This window comes from Cydia strobilella, chromosome Z, assembly GCF_947568885.1.
Source record: "Cydia strobilella chromosome Z, ilCydStro3.1, whole genome shotgun sequence".
Classification (NCBI taxonomy): domain Eukaryota; kingdom Metazoa; phylum Arthropoda; class Insecta; order Lepidoptera; family Tortricidae; genus Cydia; species Cydia strobilella.
In genome coordinates this window covers 16,975,629-16,995,952 of record NC_086068.1, presented here as the reverse complement: position 1 = coordinate 16,995,952, position 20,324 = coordinate 16,975,629, and the positions used below count along the sequence as shown (strand labels likewise).

At 38.2% G+C, this 20,324-nt stretch overlaps 1 protein-coding gene and 1 long non-coding RNA gene across 2 annotated transcripts in view; one reads left to right on the top strand and one right to left on the bottom strand.

Annotated features, from left to right (window-relative positions):
• Positions 1–20,324, top strand: part of LOC134754186 (epithelial discoidin domain-containing receptor 1-like) — a 297,747-nt gene that overhangs the window by 184,893 nt on the left and 92,530 nt on the right. Inside the window, exons 4-8 of the mRNA XM_063690321.1 lie at positions 2,111–2,342; positions 3,381–3,528; positions 3,755–3,943; positions 4,117–4,250; positions 4,395–4,602. Of these exons, the coding sequence (XP_063546391.1) occupies positions 2,111–2,342; positions 3,381–3,528; positions 3,755–3,943; positions 4,117–4,250; positions 4,395–4,602 (911 nt within the window). The remainder of the gene's footprint in view (positions 1–2,110; positions 2,343–3,380; positions 3,529–3,754; positions 3,944–4,116; positions 4,251–4,394; positions 4,603–20,324) is intronic.
• LOC134753844 (uncharacterized) lies at positions 17,197–17,507 on the bottom strand. Its single transcript, XR_010128845.1, has 2 exons — positions 17,373–17,507; positions 17,197–17,326 (listed from the first exon to the last, which is right to left on the bottom strand). It is a non-coding gene; the product is annotated as an uncharacterized LOC134753844 (long non-coding RNA).

Genomic DNA, 20,324 nt, shown 5'->3' with positions numbered 1-20,324 from the left:
GAATACGTCGGACACATGGTGCAGATAGTTACTGACCATGAATGCTTTGGTAAGCACCCGCACCGCATAAGGAGGAACGAATCCCCCATGTGTCAGTATGGTGCACCGGTGGACACGACGCGTCATACTCTTGAGGTATCTCTTGCATGGGGGCCTCAGCGGGCCACCTTTCAGGCAATACTAGGAGCAGTCCTTTCGTTGCCAAGCGTTGTTAATGCTCTAATCGAGATCGAAGCGGCATGGAAGGCTCCTTCAGTGATGAAATTTGACGCGCGAGAATTACCCTGACGCGCATCCACATCGACGGCGACGGGCTGTGGGCAGAGCAATGCGCATTTGGTGCCTCCGCCGTAGTGGGCTGTACAGGGAGTCCCGGCGATTAAAGGCTCACAAGACTGGGGGTGCCTGACCAAACTGGCGCCCCACAATGTCTGCGGCTCATGGGCCGCCCGGGGTGCACACGGTCTAAGAAGACTGTTTAGATTAACTACGCAAATTTTTTGTTCCCCAATAGCTTTTGTTCTATTCGCGTCTTTCCCCATTCTGCTTTCTAACCAGGCATTTATTTTTTCAGTAGTTAATTTAAACACGCGTATGTCCCAGTCGCTTTTTTCCCCAAAGAGTAATGTTTTACGATAGTCACACTAAGTCGATAGATAGGTAGGTTAGGTTCGTTAGGTAGCTTCAGATGCCCGAAGGGCAAATCGCCCAGAAATAGGAGCCCCGCGTGGCGGGGTTCGGTTGACTTAGGGTAAGAAGGACATGTTCTCAGAAATATTACTCTTTGGGAAAAAAAGCTTCTGGGACATACGCGCGTGGTTAAATTAACTACTGAAAAAATAAACGCCTGGTTAAAAAGCAGAATGGGGAAAAACACGAATAGAACAAGACTATTGGGGAACAAAATTTTTGTGTAATTAATCTATACCAAATGTATACAGTCTCAAATACTGATAGCGATCCCGCGTCGCCCCTCTACCTATACAAGGCGGAGGCAGCATTCGTTGGTCGTTCTAGATGGTAGTCCTACCACTGGTTAGTCCGTTATCCCTCCTAGTTCCCCCAGACCAGGTGGCATGCATAAGCGCATTCCTCCGTTAAAAAGGGTAAAATTAACGCTCGCATTTTCGAGCTGTTTTATTGATCGCGGGGGCAAGATGATAATCGTTGATACAAAATGCCAATCGATTTTTTTTTATTGTCACGTGACTTTATTTTTACTTTCCTTACACGGCTCTATATATTTTTTACTTTTCTTTTGGCGTTTGTCGATGTACGATTGTCATATTGGCTAGGCCCCCATACCATATGTTGTATGACTGCTAGCCTTTGTACCTTTGTAAACGCTAATACATAATGCGAAAGGTAGAGTAGGTTCTTGCTGAACACATTTCTTTAAAAATGGCTCTACGTAGCGTGTTCAGTAATACAATCAGCATCAATAGTAGCGTAGCAGATGAAACAACGCGCCAAAACTATATACACCGCCCTTCTGGAATACTTTTCCAAATAGGGATAAATCTACAGTTTGAGTTGAAAAGTATCTGATACAGTATAATTATTCTACATATAGAGACATATTATCTCAATTTGTTAATGTATTAGAGAATCCGCTACTTTTGATTCTGACTGTACTTAATTAGGCTATTACCAAAATTCAAAACTGCTACTAGCAGTTACTTTATGTCACGAAAACGACTAGGTATTTCTCAATTCTGCTGGTTTGGTTTTTATGTTAAGTTTTCTTAAACTTTATTACTTAAGTGAAAACAAGTTCTATGGTATTGGTTAGTGCCTAACAAGTTCTAAAGTACACGAGTGTAGTGGAGTTAAAAAAAACACAACTTTAAATAAATTGGTTCGATTCCTAATTCGATTCGAGTTCTAATATTTACTGCATCAAATGGCTCACTGCACAATTAGAATATAATATTACCTTGTGTAAATTACAGCCCCAATGAGCCTTCCCGAGGAGCTAGATCCAGCCACGCAAACATCATCATTAAAAACTTTTACGACTCATATTCATTAAACTATTTCTGCTTTGGTATTGGGTTGAAATAACTTTGGTAACGTATTATCAGTGAGCTAATAGTGCACGTGTATGCAGGATACGGAGCGAACTGCGCGGCGGCGCGTGGTGCCCCAACGGGCTGATCTCGCCGCGCAGCCGCGAGTACCTCGAGATAGACCTCCAAGACGAGTATCTCATCACCGGCACGGAGTCCCAGGGCCGGTTCGCTAACTCGGTGGGGGTCGAGTTCGTGGAAAGCTATTCACTCGAGTACTACCGTGCTGCTCTTAACCGCTGGGTGAAATACAAAGATTTTAATGGCAGCAGAGTAAGTAGCTTTTTTTTTTTGTTATTAAACGACTTCATATTAAAAAAGAAGGTTTTATATCAAGAAAGGCGTACACCTTCCCTGAATATTTTTAGTTATAAATTTAAGCTTGTTTGTATAACGTCCAGCTTTATGTAACAAATAAAAAAAATGTATAAAATTTGAACGTTTGTAGCAGTAAAATTGGAACGGTTGTATCTTTGTGAATTGGAAAGTTGTAATTATATCTATCGAAAAATACGTTGCAGTCGTATAGGTATATTCCCTAATAAATGGAGTAACGTACGGTAACCTCCTTTTTCATTTACATTATTTCAACATTATTACGTAGGTATATAAACAAGCAAAGAAAATTAATACTTAATAATTGAATTCGGCGCTGAATGAATACGAGTAGGTACCAAATCCAAAATTCCAGTCTTGCCTTTGACCTTCAGACAACCCGTTAACCGTCTTCTAACGCAATTTTATGAGATTCCTAAATCTATATAATATGCAAATAATATTTCTAAACGTACTCGTACCTAGTTACCTAATTTAAACTCTTCTGTTTCGTCAGGACAAAATGATTAAAATTGCTACATAAGATAGTCAGTGAATGTTAAAGTTTTTAAGCTCGGTTTGCAAAGACATCGAGCTCAACTTACATGGAATTAGTCCCACTGCGGAAGAAACTTTACACTAGCTGGCGCTGCCTAATGATACACGTGTGCTCTGTTCCCTCTAATATTTATCATATTACATACGTGGCAACAGTACAATGATGTTATTAAATACCCGCCCAATTAGATACTAGGAATAATATCGACGAAAATATGTTACTTATCAATAATGACGAAGGTTTTATATAAGTAGGTAGGTAGGTACCTACGAACCTACTTAGTTTTTAGCGTAGTTGTGCATGACTTTATAACTGGCAAGGTTCCTAACTATTCCATTTTATTTCACATCATTACTTACCTACTGTTCCTATTATTACGAGCTACAGAAAATCAATCCTCACATGCTTAATATATTGTGTGTAATGTCTTGTTATAGCTGATCCCTGGAAACGTCAACACGTACACCCCCCGGAAGACGATATTAGAGGCTCCATTCGTTGCATCCAAAGTCCGCTTCTTTCCTTATGCTGCCCACCCCAGGACAGCGTGTATGAGGGTCGAACTTTACGGGTGTCTGTGGAAACGTAGGTATAAGAGTATACAAGGTTTCAGTAGCTAGCGACGTCCCGGGACCTATTGCGAGGCGAACTAGCTCTAGCGAACGTGAATAACTATATTATAAGCGCACTGTTTACCATATAATAATATATCGACTAAAATACTCTTGTAAAAAAAGTTTTATCGCATTGCGAATTATTACTGCCCGCCTTTAGGCGGCGTAATTAATTAACCACATCTGTATTCCTGCAGAAAATCTAGTTGCCTATTCTGCGCCCAAGGGTGGAGACATGCAGGCCATGACAGGCGGGGCGCGATTTGAGGACCTGGCTTACGACGGCGTGCAGCGCGGCGGCAGACTTCTGGACGGGCTCGGTCAGATGACGGACTCGCTCTTGGGTCCCAACGACTTTGAACAACCCGACCCTTTAGATACACAAGGTAAACAATATTCAGCATCTCCCAACTTCGCGGAAATGGCCAGTCGTTATGAAAGCGTCAATATAGTCTGCAAAAATAGCCTAAGCCAATTTAACCCCCTGTCTAATTGGCTGCATAATTAAAGCGATAGATGACACCTAAAGATGACAGTATAATTTGATTCACGCTTGCAGGTACTCGCTGGGTCGGCTGGAACAAATCAATGCAAGTGGATGACGATGTTGAGCTCACTTTTAATTTTAGCACGACACAACTGTTCTATCATGTTGATATCCATACAAACAACATGTTTACCAAGGATGTGCAGGTAAAGTAATAAATATCCAATTACTTACTCATGTTTGTAATAGGCGTATATATTATAAATATCCTGCTTGTAAATTTTGATAATTAAGACAAGTCATTTAAACCAACCATCACCATAGTTATATGTGGTTTATGTTTGTATCAGTTGTTCAAAGAGGCAGAAGTGTACTTCTCCCTGGAGGGAGAGAGATGGCAGGAGGAGTTCATCTCGTACGAGCCGAAGCAGGACCGCGTGTCGGAGCATGCTCGCGCGGTGCACGTGCCGCTGCAGAACCGCACCGCCAAGCATCTCATGCTGCGCCTCAAGTTCCAGCACGAATGGATCCTCATCAGCGAGATCACTTTCAAGTCAGGTCAGTGGCTTATCCAATTTCAACACCTACCTAGTACCTACCTAGAATGCAGTAAAAGACACCAAATTAAATTAACATCATTTATATCGTATTAAGCACCGTGGAATTCTAAGGAGTTACTTCCCTTTATATCAGTAAGCAAATCATTCCAAACGGCAGATAATTTATTTGCATTTGATTCACGATTCACGACTCATTTTACGACGTCCCAATCAACGCTCCATTCCCGAAATAAATATCATCTGAATCCAAAACAGTTTACTGAATCAAATGTTTTATACAAATAAATAAATCGGGCAAATAATTTGGGTGTGAAAAAAGTGAGCAGGAAGATTCATAAGCACGATTGGGTGATTTTTCGCGCGAACAAAAAGAGGGCCGCCCCGGAGGGCACAGGACGCTCAGGCACGCTAATAGATCCATTACTCCTCATCGGGCTTCCCTTATCTGTTCCGAGCACTCGCGAGCCTCCGGCTATTTCACAAATTTTATCTTTCTCTAATTAATCCACAGCTCTTTTGAGAAAATCGCCTCTTAAGTGATAAATCGTCGCGCGCTGAACGAAGAACTTGTAATTAAAGCAAATCTTTGATCTGAATTATTTTCTTCCCCTCAATTATAACTGTGGAGCACCAACACAGTTAATAGTGAAATTATTTTTTTACGGGTATTAAGTATACTAATGTGAACGACAGTTCAATAAAACAATCCGATGATCCAGCAAGCTTTGTATTCACGTACACTCCGACATAGTCAAGTAATTTAACATCAAATCATAACGTTTGGCTATTACAATATGACAACGATGTGCACTCGTTCGTAGCCTCACTCGTTCTGCCTTCCAACCGTAGCGCCTGTTGCCGCCATCTTGCCTTACCGGAAGCGTTACGATTTAAAACGGCGCGACCAATCGGGAGCCAGCTCGACATGTCAAATACTCACTTCCGTTACTTATTGAATGAATATATTTTGATAAACAGTCTTAACACTGTTTATCAAAATATACAGAAATTTAAAATACATATTTTAATAATTAATTGTGACTGTGAAATGCTAACACTAATAACAAAATATTTACTTTCAAAATATTGTTATGTATTTATAATGTATACTTTATTACCTATGTATTCATAATTTTACTATAAGATACCATAAATGAATACAGCACCCCCGATTTATACGAAAACGATACCAAACCCGGCCTAGCAGCTTCGCCGATGTAGATAATCAAGGTAAAAATGAGTCCTAAATAAACCTTCAAGAGCAGATATCTCAAAAACTATACAAGATATCGAAAAATTTGACTGAATAAACCTTGTAACAAATTAAATCACTTTTCATTTTGTATAAGTGGCCAAGTCGCTCAGATGCATAGTTTCCAAGATATAATCGAAAAACCGAAAAATAGAACCTTCAAACTCCCCTCTCCCCCCCAGCACCAGGGTTACGGCCGGGGACTTTTGATATGTTCATCTCCTAAGTAGTCCAAACAAATCTACGAAGTCAAAAATTGTGTTCCAAACATTTCCCTCTATAACTTTTTTTGGGCATTCATTTCCTGGCCTAATGAGTAGGTGTAGATACTAACAATACATACCTATTAAGTAAATCAACCCTTTATACGCATTGCGTATTCCCGTACTTACAACTTACCTACAGAATTCATTTCGTACTTGTACAAAGCGTTAATTATAACTGTACTAAGACTTCTAAGGGCCACTTGCACCATCCCACTAACCCAGGGTTTATTGGTTAAACCTGGAGTTACCATGGTTTCCAGTAAAATTTGTCAGTAGGTTCATGGTTTAACCGGTTAACCCCTGGTTAGTGGGATGGTGCAAGTGGCGCTAAGTGGCGAAGCCCAAGTGGGACAAGTAGCTCGTACATAATATATCTATAGAACCGCAGTTATCATAATTATACTGAGAGCAAACCCATCATGAAAGCAACTCGTCAGCTTGACCGACCAACCAAGAGTCAGTTTTTATTTTATTATCGGTGTCGAAATAGTTATTTACGATACAAGTGCGGAAAAGAGGAAATTCGAAACGAATGGCGAATAAATTAAAACACGACTGCATCCCTGCAGTCACTATATTTGTGTTTTAAATCGACACAAGTTGCGAATTAGCTATTCGCACGTGTATCGTACAACGTTTTACAGTACATATGGCCCTTTAAACTTTCGACATATGCACGAAAAGTGCTCTTTACGCACTAGTGCGAGAAAGTAGAATAGTACCTACTTAACGTGGTTGTTTAGCGTTTGCAGGTTCGTTTTTGCAAAGTAGGTAGTTCTTTTTTTTATATATATTTTTTGCCCTAATCCATTATAAGTTACGTCCACACCAAAGAGTTTGGATGTTCATACACTTTACCTATTTTTTTTATGGCGCCATTAGACATCGACATTTATTTATTACGTACAAAAACATTATTACACGGTATAAAGTTAATATTTTTTCATATATCAAGCTCTGAAAGTGGGTCGTTGTTGTTCTAAAAAGTGCGCAGAAAGTGATACGTTTCTGCTCTAGTGCAGAAAAGTATTGTACTCCTCTGCGTTCCCGTCTCACGAGCAAGTGGGTGGAAACAAAATAAAAAAATAGTCTCTTTTTCCCCGCCAGGAACAATTGATAATTGTTCTAATTTTACAAATCCCGCATTGAATCGTTTTTTATCACAAATGATGTAAGTAAATTTAAAAAAAAAAAATATTCTTGATTTCTTTTGTTGAATTGTATTTACTCGATATCATAAGGCGGGAACCAAAAGGAATACACCAAAAAAAAATTTTTTAAACCATACACTTGCGTAAAAGAGCAAAGGCAGCAGCCAGCAGCAGGTAAACTATTGTACGATGTTGAATGGGTTATTAAAGTTATTATATAATACAAAAATTGCTTATTAATTATTTAAAATCAAATAAAAAATACGCTTATAGGTACTTAAATTTAATCTGAATACTGCGTGCTTAAGTAAATTTTTCACCTTTTGTAGTTCTTTTAGCCGTATGTAAAAATTGAATCTATAAAGCTAAAATAAAATAAAGGCTACCAATATAATAACTACCAAAAAATACTCTGGTATACCCTAAAAAAGAAATCTCTTTCACCCAAAAAAATTAGTAAACACCAAAAATATAAGGCCGAAAATTACAATTAAGTACCACCTGTTTTAATCACGACGGTACTTCACATTGTATTCAAACACCAAAAATAATGAATGATCACCAAATATAATTAATGATTCTTGAAGAGCAAATGAATGCGATATTTTCACCTAAATAAACCACTATACGATTACCAAAAAACCGGCCAAGTGCGAGTCGGACTCGCGCACCGAGGGTTCCGTACATTACATAATTTTAACAATGAATGTAGTGCGAAACGTGAGTGAAAGGTAAATTGCGGTTTACGATTTATGACGTATATAAAAAAAAACTACTTACCAGATCTCGTTCAAACCAATTTTCGGTGGAAGTTTGCATGGTAATGTACATTATATATTTTTTCAGTTTTATCATTCTCTTATTTTAGAAGTTACAGGAGGGGGGGAGGGGGCACACATTTTACCACTTTGGAAGTGTCTCTCGCGCAAACTATTCAGTTTAGAAAAAAATTATATTAGAAACCTCAATATGATTTTTGAAGATCTTTCCATAGATACCCCACACGTATGGGTTTGATGAAAAAAAATTTTTTGAGTTTCAGTTTCAAGTATGGGGAGCCCCCAAAATTAATTGTTTTTTTTTTGTGTGTGAAAATCTTAATGCGGTTCACAAAATACATCTACTTACCAAGTTTCAACAGTATAGTTCTTATAGTTTCAGAGAAAAGTGGCTGTGACATACGGACGGACAGACAGACAGACATACAGACAGACAGACATGACGAATCTATAAGGGTTCCGTTTTTTGCCATTTGGCTACGGAACCCTAAAAAATGTATAGGTACTAGGTACATATTACCAATATGTGCATGACATAGGCCGTCGACTTAGGCAAAAAGGAGAAGACCCCCGATCCGAATCGTTTCTGGTGCAGAGGCTGTCCATAGCCATCCAGAAGGGTAATGCCGTGAGCATTATGGGCACTTTTGCACCGGAAGCGAAACGAAATGCTACAAGAAAAGTTGGTCAGGTTAGGTTAAAACTGCGATCCTCACAGAACCGAACTGCTATCGGATAAGTGGGTTAGGTTACGTTAGAACTGCGATCCTCACCGAACCGAAATGCTACAAAAAAGTGGGTTAAGTTAGGTTAGAACTGCGACCCTTACAGAAACGAAATGCTACTATAAAAGTGGGTTAAGTGAGGTTAGAACTGCGACCCTTACGTAAACAAAATGCTACAAAAAAAGTTGGTTAGTTTTGGTTAGCACTGCGATCCTTACAGAAACGTAATGCTACACGAAAAGTGGGTTAGGTTAGGTTAGAACTGCGACCCTTACAGAAACGAAATGCTACTAGAAAAGTGGGTTAGGTTAGGTTAGAACTGCGACCGTTACAGAAACGAAATGCTACTAGAAAAGTGATGTGGTAGTAGTAGAAAAGTATTAGAAGTGGATTAAATAATTTAATGGGATAACGAGATGTTAAATAGTTATTTGCATATTTTTAATTAAAATTTGGTTAAAATTTTGGTGATATATACTCGTACTATTTTTGGGTTTACAATGATGAGTTTGGAGTCATTTGCTTTAATGGGATAGCAAAATTAAAAATGTTGGTTATAATTTCAGATTAAAATGGAATTCTAATTTTAGTGTTCATATATTACTTTTGGCGGTAAAAATGATTTTTTTGGTGTTAAATTTTGATGTGTCTGATGATCAGTTAAATACCAGCCTAAAATAAATAACCGCCCAAGAGGGTGTCGGCGACGTTCAGTGCAGGGTCCCCGAGTTGCAATTACAACAAAAAACACAACCTCAAATGTTGTTTAAGTATTTCAATTTAATCATAATCAAAATCTGTATTTATTTTTGTTAAGTATGTTCACATTGTTTTTCATAAAAAATGCTACAACGTGCATAGTCAAGTGTTCGAATATGAGTGCACTCACACCGCTCAAAAGTTTGCGGCTGCGACCAAAATAATTTACCTATACGAGTATCCAATCTGTTTGTAAGTGCACCCCATTCATGTTTACTACCTGCATAGTATTAGTATTGTGCACATGCACAAGCGCGTCAGGTGCAATATTCCCGATATCCATTCGTTTTTGGTTCAACAATTATACGGGTCAACTACATAATGACACTTGTAGAAGTATATAATAAACGACGCTTCAAAATAAATTTGCGAAAAAAAAACATGTATTACACAGAAGGTTATTCTCTTAATCTTCCCTTAAACTTGAATGATATTGTCGATTAATCTCCACATGTTTAGCGATGATGAATATATTGCAAATAATTATTACGATATTATTAACTCATTTAATACAAAGGCACACATAGTTGCAATATAAAATACGCGGCAATTATAATCCCCATTTAGCCATCTAATCAAACACTTTTGTAGTGAAATGTTGTTTTATACCTACCTTCTATGTCATTTCATTTACATAAGGTCATGTGGGGTAAGAGAAACATAGTTTATTTTGCTCGGGGCAAGATAAACAGTATAAGGATTGCCCCTCTCTATACCCCATCTAACCTTAATATGTAGGTAACAAAATAGTTATTTACGATACAAGTGTGGAAAGTAGGAAATTCGCAACGAGTGGTGATAAATTAAAACACAACCGAAGGGAGGATTTTAAATAGACACGAGTAGCGAATTACCTATTCGCACGTGTATCGTACAAAGTCTTACAGTACAGACAACTGCAATAATGTGTTACACGACGAAGGCCGCAAAAATATCTGACACGATCTTATTTGTAGAGCCACAAGAGCGTGTCACATATTTTTGCGGCCTTTGAAGAGTAACATATTATTGCAGGTTACTGGCCCTTTAAACTTTCGAGATAGGCACGGAAAGTGTACTAGTGCGGGAAAGTAGCACCATATGTACTTTAATAGTAGATTGTTAACCAAGAGTTGAAAGGCACCCATTCCTTTTGAGGTAGTTTGGCGCTCGAACGCAGTGAGAGCGCCAATAGTCCGAGACGGAAATGTTGCCTTTCACTCGAGTTAAACACTCTACTTTTCATATCGAATGCGAGGAAACAAAAGTCAATTTTGCAAAATCAGTAACTAAAGTACCTACTACCTAATAGACCTGCGGCCATGATTTTTTTCCTAAGGACTTACTTGCAATCGGAGACTTTTCATGTGTGAAGGTAAATAACCCCTAGCGAAAAACATTTAGATTGCAATATTTACGGAAACACACATATTTAAATAAAATGCAGTAATTTTAAAATGATTTGGTTACTACCTATATATAGTATCAAAATCAGCGGGAGTGCCTCTTAATCCTCTTATTTACTTTTTAATTTATTACTTTTTCGTTCTAAAACTCCCGATAGTCAATGGCATCCCAGCCATTTAGCCCACATAATAAAAGTATTTAAAGAAATTTAAATATTAAATAACAATTTAATGAATAAAATAGTCCGAATTTCACCATACCATACAAACGGAGTTTCGTTCTCATTTTAAAACTACGTGTTGGATTGTAATGAAACTTTGCACATACAATGACATGAGGTGTATCTGTGCCTTTTATTAGTTCATATAGCTCCAGCTTATATATAAAAAAAAAAACCAATTAGAGCAAAATAAGTTTTGTATGAAAAACTTAAAATCGCTGTATTTTTTTAACTATGGTATCTGAAGTTACATAAAATAATTACAGGCATAGATATACCTTATCCTATTGTATGCACAAAGTTTCAGAGCAATCTAGCTAGTCGTTTTAAAATGACAGCTTGAGAGACTAGTGATGTAACCGTGTTTTTACAAGATCGAGTAAGGTACAAGTCGAACAAAGGAAACCAATTAGAAAAAAATATTCAATCATTTAATATATGACATTCGTTATATATAATTAATATTTGTTATATTATTATTATTATTATTCATTATTCCTTGGTCGTCAGACACCAGAAAACTAGTAAAAGAAATTTCTACCAAACTAGTCTGGGTGTCTGGCGACCTACGAGCTGGCGCTTTTTTTGCGCAGTAGCTCAGCCTCACTGTGCAGAGGGGGAACGCGGCCAGTGTCCTGGGAACAATACCTCAGGCTAATTTAGGTTTAGATTTAGTTTAATCACTGTTTAAATTAAACAAATATTTATTGTATTGCTTTAATCATATTTGTTGTAAATTGTTACAAGTTATTCTACTTCTTCTATCTGTGAAAATCCACTTGGCGGCAGAAGTAGCGCAGATGTTACATGAAATTTAAGTGTAATTTATTCGGTAACATTACTGTTAGAAACGTTTCTTGTCAATTATGTAATTTTCAAAACTTGAAATATGTCACAGTTAAGGTAATATGTGAGATGTCTCATCACTAGTGCTACTTACCTAAATGACACGAGCCGCCGATGTCTATTTATAAAACAAACATAAATAATTATCAAGTTTACTACACAATTCCAATATTTATCCTTAAGTCATAGAGAAGGATGTCTTCAATCGTTGCGATATCTCCTTCTTACTTTAAGTCGACGCGACTCGACACGATATCCTTATTTTACATTACCGGTGGTAGCCTCAACATCACGCATGTTGACATTTTAACTTTTAATACTAGTGGCACTGTGAGTTGTAGACCTAGCGTTAAGCTTAGAAAATGTAAAAGTGAAAAATACATAGTTCGTTGTGTCGTTATGACAGTGAACTTACAATGGTCTTAAGCACCATAGATTCCAGATGACCAGGATGCCTAGCCAAGATGCCAACCGTTTAGGCTCCGTAGCGAACGAAACGCAACCGTCTCTGTCGCACTAATATGGAAGAGTGATAGAGCGTCTTGGCTAGGCACCCTAGTCATCTGGAAAGCGAAATACATACGGAACGCGTTTCTATTACCCATTTCAGAGGCCAGCTACATATTTGGTTTTAATGTAAACTATAGGAACCTAAACGGTTGGCATCTTGGCTAGGCACCCTGGTCATCTCTGGGTACAAGCATGTATATTTTCTTAACATAATAAACTGAATTTACTACTACCATGCATATAAAATGAAATAAAAGAGTGGCTATGACAATAAAAATAATGTTAAATTGACAACGATCAAGATTATTCTTTTCTGCGTTCAAACGCGTTATAGTTGCCGGCGCTCGCGTACCGCGCGTCAACGCCATCTATTGAGTGTTATTTCGTGAAATCGGTGAACGCTCCAAGGAATAAGGGCTCTTAATAATAGAATCTGGTCACAAATTTTCACGAGAATCGGTTAAAAATTGCGACCTGTAGAAGAGAACATCCGGACATACGAAAGCAAAATGCCCGAGTTAAATAAAACGCTACGGTCAATTACTTATAACTGGCGTCGAAACAATTTTATAGAAACAAGAGACGTCAATTTCACGACCGTATTTGAATAATCGAAGAAGGCAATTTTTCTGCTTACAAACTAGTATTGTAGTTGCAGATTATTTGAATGTCTAATATTTATGTTATTTATTCAATAATTACCTAAAAAAATCCCAGAAATATACCTACTTGACACTATGTAGGTACAATTTGAAATGAGCACAGTATAAAACGAGTCTTGGCACCTCTCTGCCGCTATTATATAGCACTGGCAGCCAGCCATTCCGTGCACCTTAGATCAAGTTTACACCCAGTTTGCCATAGTTTGCGAGACAATCCGATAAAGATTGATCCTTGTAAATAAGTTTTTACTAGTGATGCAACGAATAGTACATATTTACGAATACGAATATCATCATCATCTTCCTCGCGTTTTCCCGGCATTTTGCCTCGGCTCATGGGATCCTGGGGTCCGCTTGGCAACTAATCCCAAGAATTGGCGTAGGTACTAGTTTTTACGAAAGCGACTGCCATCTGATCGTCCAACCCAGAGGGGAAACTAGGCCTTGTGGGGATTAGTCCGGTTTCGTCACGGTGTTTTCAGTTTCAAATCTATACAGCTATTAAAAAGAGATTAAAACCGACTTGCAAAATTTTATTTCATTGTTATATTATTAACTTTTAAGTTAAGTTTATTTTTCGAATATTTTCAAAAATAAATTTATAAGACAAAGCAATAAAAAAAAACGTAAGTCGGTTTTAATCTCTTTTTAATAGCTGTATAGATTTGAAACTGAAAACATCGTAAGGAAACCGGACTAATTCTAACAAGTCCTAGTTCCCCCTCTGGGTTGGAAGGCTAGATGGCAGTCGCTTTCGTAAAAACTAGTGCCTATGTCAATTGCAAGCGGACCCCAGGCTCCCATGAGCCTTGGCAATATGCCGGGATAACGCAAGGAAGATGATGATGAGATTTGAAACTTTGCAAGTTAATGTATGTATGTCAGATAACTAAACAATAATTTGGTAGCTACCATAGACCTAATCTGATGATCGAGCTAGAAGATGCATAGTGGATGGAACCTTTCGGTGGCAGTAGCTCATCCCCCAAGTTTGGGCTCAAGTGATTCGCTTTGACGAGTTATTTGAGGGCGTTAAGTACAATCAGCAATAAATGTGTTATTAAAATGTTTTTTTTTTTGTCAGAAACTTATTTTAATTTGATGCGATTTGGTAAAAAAAAACACTGCACGCGCTCGAAAAGGTTTTGTTAATTATTTGAATTTATTTTATTTTACCCCGGACCAGCAGGCACCCCCCGTCGGGCCGCTCGGACATATTCTGATACCGAGCCGGCGAGGGACAGCGGCAGCAGGTAGGCTGTCGTGCAGAGGATGGCAGCGGAGGAACGCAAGTCAACGGTGGCATCCTAAGCCTTAGCTAGCAAGAGGGGTTGCTACCTTGGCGTCAGGCGGCAGCCGGCCGTAAAACCCACGCCATTTCATCATCCTTGTCCTACATATGAAAAGTTCCACAAAGAGAAAGAGATTAAATGCTAGGGCGTCCCCCGTAAGCGACGGTCAATGCTACACATGCGAAATGCGAAGTCTGCGATTATCTACATGGAATATTGGATCAATGAACGGCAGAAGCGCCGAACTAAGTGACGTCTTAAAACGACGATGTATAGACGCATGCTGTGTGCAGCAAACCAAGTGGCGGGGCTCTAAATCAAAACTTATTGGAAATGGATACAAGCTACTTTACCATGGAATCGAATGTAAAAATGGCGTAGGCATCGTGCTTTCTGAAGCATTGTGTTCCAGACTAGTCAACGTCCAAAGAGTCAGCTACCGGTTGATGTCAGTTAAAATTGCTTTCGACAAGCAGCCATGTTTCAACATAATATGTGCCTACGCACCTCAAACAAACTGCACGGATGCTGAGAAGGAAACATTCTGGGATGATCTGTCGACTCTTCTGCTTGATATACCGCAAGAGGAACCTATACATATAGGAGCAGACTTGAATGGCTATGTAGGAAAAAATCAGGATGGCTACGAAAGATGTCACGGTGGTTTCGGGTTTAGTACCAGAAACTATGACGGTGAAAGTATTTTGGATCTTGCAGCTGGATATGATTTAGCTATAATCAATACATTCTTTAAAAAGAAAGATACCCACCTGATAACATATGACAGTGGAGGACATTCAACACAAATTGATTACTCAATCACAAGGCGGTCACACTTAAAGTATTACAAAGATTCAAAGGTAATCCCGGGAGAACCATTAACCACACAACACCGACTCCTGGTCACGGTATATAGACTACCAACTCCTCTTAAAGATTGTAGAAAATTGACACCAAAACTCAAATGGAGGTCTCTAAATAAACCAGAGGGAGAGCGTCTTCTTGGGGAAATTAGTGATAAAATTAATACAACCGACTCAACAGTATCCTCACCGAACGAAATGTGGAAGGATTTTCAATCAGTTTGCATTACAGCCGCTGAGACACATCTAGGTAGAACTAAATCCAGGAAAGGACCCTTTAAAGACACTCGGTGGTGGCGTGATGACAGTGTTAAGGCCGCCATAGCAGAGAAGAAAGAACGCTTTAAAGCCTGGCAGATTTCCCGAAATGACGGTGATCGCAACCAATACAAAGAGTCGAAGAAGAGGGCAAAAGTACAAGTTGCAATAGCTAAAACAGAAACCGATAGAGATATGTATGAAGAACTAGAGTCAGCTAAAACAGAATTAGATATACATAGAATTGCAAAAATTAGGCATAATACGAGTAATACCATATATTTCAACAACGTTAAATACATAAAAAAATAAAAAAAAAATTACTTACCTCTGATAAAGATATCAAAAGTCGATGGGCCGAATACTATAAACATTTACTTAATGTCTCACATCCAAGAATCGTGACCATAAATACCCTAAGAACTGTTATCGGACCACTTCCTCCCGTCACATTGGAAGAGGTCAAATTAGCCGTAAAACATATGAAAAACAATAAGGCCGTCGGCCCTGACGAAATACCAGCGGAGATTTGGAAAAGGCTTGGAAGTACTGGACTGTCCTGGTTGTGCATACTCTTTAATAAATTAATGGTAGAAAATCTTCCTATCCCAGAGGCCTGGCGTAACAGTTTCTTAGTTCCATTTTATAAAGGGAAAGGAAACATTAGCAATAAATTAATAATAAAAATTAGGGATTGTAACAATTTTAGAGCTATTAAACTAATGTCACATACGTTCAAAACGTGAGAACGTATATTAAATAACAGACTAAAAGATATCGTACAGCTGACTCAAAAATCAATGTGGCTTTGTTGCTGGCAGGAGCACTACCGACGCGATTCAGGCCATTCGAATATTGGTGGAAAAAGCTAAGGCCAGCAACACCAATTTGCACATGATCTTTATCGACCTAGAAAAGGCCTTTGATCATGTCCCACGCGAACTTATCTGGGAAGCATTGAGGTTTCATGAAGTACCTGCTATATACTGATATAGCATTAATTCAGGATATGTATACCAATGTCACCACCCAGATAGTTTGTCCAGCTGGAACCTGTGAAAAGTTAGAAATAAGCAACGGAGTGCATCAAGGGTCATTATTAAGCCCGTTATTATTTAACGTCACTATAGATTACCTAACAAGGGCTCACCAAAAACCAGTGCCATGGAACATATTATATGCTGATGACGTCGGCCTAATATCAGATAATGTCGAAGACCTCCAAAATCAACTAAACATTTGGACTACATCATTAGAGGAAAATGGTTTGAGAGTAAGCCGTAAGAAAACAGAACACATGTCATGTTTGTTTGACGGTACAACAGATCCCATATCAATCAAACTCTACATAAATGATGTCCCACTGCCTACAGTAAAAGAATTTAAATACTTAGGGTCGATAATCAGCAACGATGGTAAAATTGATAGAGACGTAACTCATAGAACCACAGTAGGCTGGATGAAGTGGAGGCAGTTGACCGGTGTTATGTGTGATAACAGAATGCCTTTGAAAATAAAGGGTAAATTATATAAAACCGCAGTGCGACCCGCCATACTTTATGGAACCGAATGCTGGGCATCAACAAAACAACACGTTCAAAAACTGCATACAACAGAGATGCGCATACTTCGCTGGTCAGCTGGAGTCACCCGGAGGGATAGGATCCGTAACGAATACGTGAGAGGCAGTTTTAAAATCGCTCCTATTGAAGAAAAGCTGAAGGAAAAGCGACTACGCTGGTACGGTCACGTACTCAGGCAGTCTTCAGATCACATGGTACGAGTGGCATTGGATCTACCGACGACGAAACGGGGCCGTGGAAGACGCCCTGCTACTTGGCTGACAACGGTCCAAAATGACCTGAAAAACACAAATATTGACGCCGAAACTGCACAAAATCGTCCTGTGTGGAGAAAGAGGACAAGGAGAGCCGACCCCAGATAATGGGAAAAGGCTTAGGTAGAAGAAGAAGAAGATTTTATTTTACCCCGTAAAGTAGCAGAGACAAGATCTTGTAATCTTTTGTTGGAAATGACACACTAAGCATTAATTTGTTGTCTTAATTTCAATCTGTTAAAACTCGTCGCAACGATATGATTTTCTGTGTAGTCATACACTGTTTACGAAACATAATTAGGTAGGTACCTAGTAAATTAAATTGGTACGTTATAAATTCGATATGAGCACTGAAATTATACGAATACATTTTTAATATTCGACGTAAATACGAAGTAGTGTTTAGCCACGACGGAGACAAGACTGTATGTGCATTCAGTTTGAGAGGCAGTTTGTGTGTTTCCGGGGTTGTCTTGTTTGTTTGTGCAGACGAATGCATGTTCCTAATTGTCTCTAAAACAGATCAACCGTTTGTGGTTTTTTTGTATCGTTCTTATAAGTAGTTTGAGCCATGGCGCTGTTATAATTTTGTCGAGAAATTTAAAATTTTGATTTTTAGAATTGTGTGTTTAGTAACTGTTTCTGAATCGTATCGTAAGTTGTTCTTGGAAATATAAGCCAACGTTATAATATAAGAACTGAGATTTACCTAAACACAAACAGTCACCATAACTCCGAGTTAAAAACGCGCCTCACAGCGTTCGCAGCACAAATTCCGTGTGCATAAAACCGGCGCGGCCGCCCGGCTAAGCCCACACCATTGTAGCCCCACAATTAGTTCTGTTCTCGACACCTATTCATTTCCCCGCATTGTCTTAGCCTAAGACGGAGGCGGTGTTTTCCTTCTCGCAATACGTTTAGTTGTCAGCGCTCCGCACTAAAAATAAATGCCTACGTTAGACAAGTCAATGAATACAGTAAAATTAAACATTAATTAGTCTTTTAGGGATTTTTTTTTGAAGAGGGTGTTTTTTCGACATTGGTATAGCAATTTTTTATTTTTGGAAAATTAGATTTATAATCATCGTTTTAGGAAGGGCTTTTAACCCTTAAATGCATGATTTTTTGTATAACTTTTTAATAAATTGAAATAGATGTGTCATGCTGTATAAAAGTAATAAATGTGATTTTGGATAGCTGCATATTGAGCCACGGACCATCAAATATACGATGCATATATACATCATTATGCATTTAAGGGTTAACAACAAAAAATATACTGTAGGAGGCACCACTCTACTTTTTGTAGTTAGCTCGATATGGATGTTTAAATATCGACACTTGTATGGCAGTGGCACTATTCAGCTATTCGTAAGGCGCGTTATACATGTATAGGTATATAGCATTTTTTCGACATTTTATGGCAGTATCAAAATTTGTATTGCACTATTTATTATTTTTGTGGCATTTGTAAGAACCTGACATTTGTATGTCACATTCGACATTTTTACGGCCCTACAAATGTTGCCATACAAATGTTTACAATAATGTTTTTTGACCATTTTTATGTACATTGTGGACCCGATTCACGTATTTATTAAAGACAACATTCTTACACCATATTTAGGCTAGGAAATAAATGCCCAAAAAAAGGTATAGAGGGAAATGCAAGGAACACAATTTTTAACTTCGTAGCTTTGTTTGAACTAGTTAGGAGGTGAACATATCAAAAGTCCCCGGCCGTAACCCTGGTGCTGGGGGGGAGAGGGGGGTTTGAAGGTTCCATTTTTCGGTTTTTCGATTATATCTCGGAAACTATGCGTCTGAGCGACTTGGCCACTTATACAAAATGAAAAGAGATTTAATTTGTTACAAGTTTTATTCAGTCAAGTTTTTCGATATCTTGTATAGTTTTTGAGATATCCGTTCTTCAAGGTTTATTTAGGGCTCTCATTTTTATTTTGATTATCTACATCGGTGAAGCTGCTAGGTCGGGTTTGGGATCGTTTTCGTATAAATCGGGGGTGCTGAATTCATTTATGGCATCAACATTGACACCATTCCTAAGTAAAAACAAAATTTAAAAAAATGTTTTTTTATAAAACTCCTCTTTACGCTTAAACCGCCGAACCGATTTCGTTGAAATTTAGTACAGATATGGTTTGAGTCCCGGGACAGTACATAGGATAGTTTTTATAACCAAAATCATCTTTTAAGGGTGTGAAAATTGGGGTGGAAATTTGTATGGGGAATCAATAACCGCTGAACCTATTTAAATAATATTTGGAATAGTCTACATGTTTGATTTAGTTGATAATGATACCAAACATGACTTCAAACCTAAATTTAAACAGTATTAACCTCAGGAATTAAACTTCGGCGAGGAAGCTGAATTCCCCTCACACCAAATTTCACACCTTCAAAGTATGATTTTTGAGATAAAAACTATATTATATCCTGTCTCGGGACTTAAAACACCTATTTACCAAATTTCAACTAAATCGGTTCAGCGGTTTAAGCGTGAAGAGGAGTTTAAAAAAAGTTATGTGTTTAAAGTTTATATGTTTTTACTTCGGAAAGGTGTATTGTTGATACCATAAATGAATTCAGCACCCCCGATTTATACGAAAACGATCCCAAACCCGGCCTAGCAGCTTCACCGATGTAGATAATCAAGATAAAAATGAGAGCCCTAAATAAACCTTGAAGAACGGATATCTCAAAAACTATACAAGATATCGAAAAACTTGACTGAATAAAACTTGTAATAAATTAAATCTCTTTTCATTTTGTATAAGTGGCCAAGTCGCTCAGACGCATAATTTCCGAGATATTAGTTCTAAGCTTCGTTGAGGAGGTATTTTCCGATACACAAACATCAGCTTGGTCTTAGCATGGTTGACGTGAAGTCCTA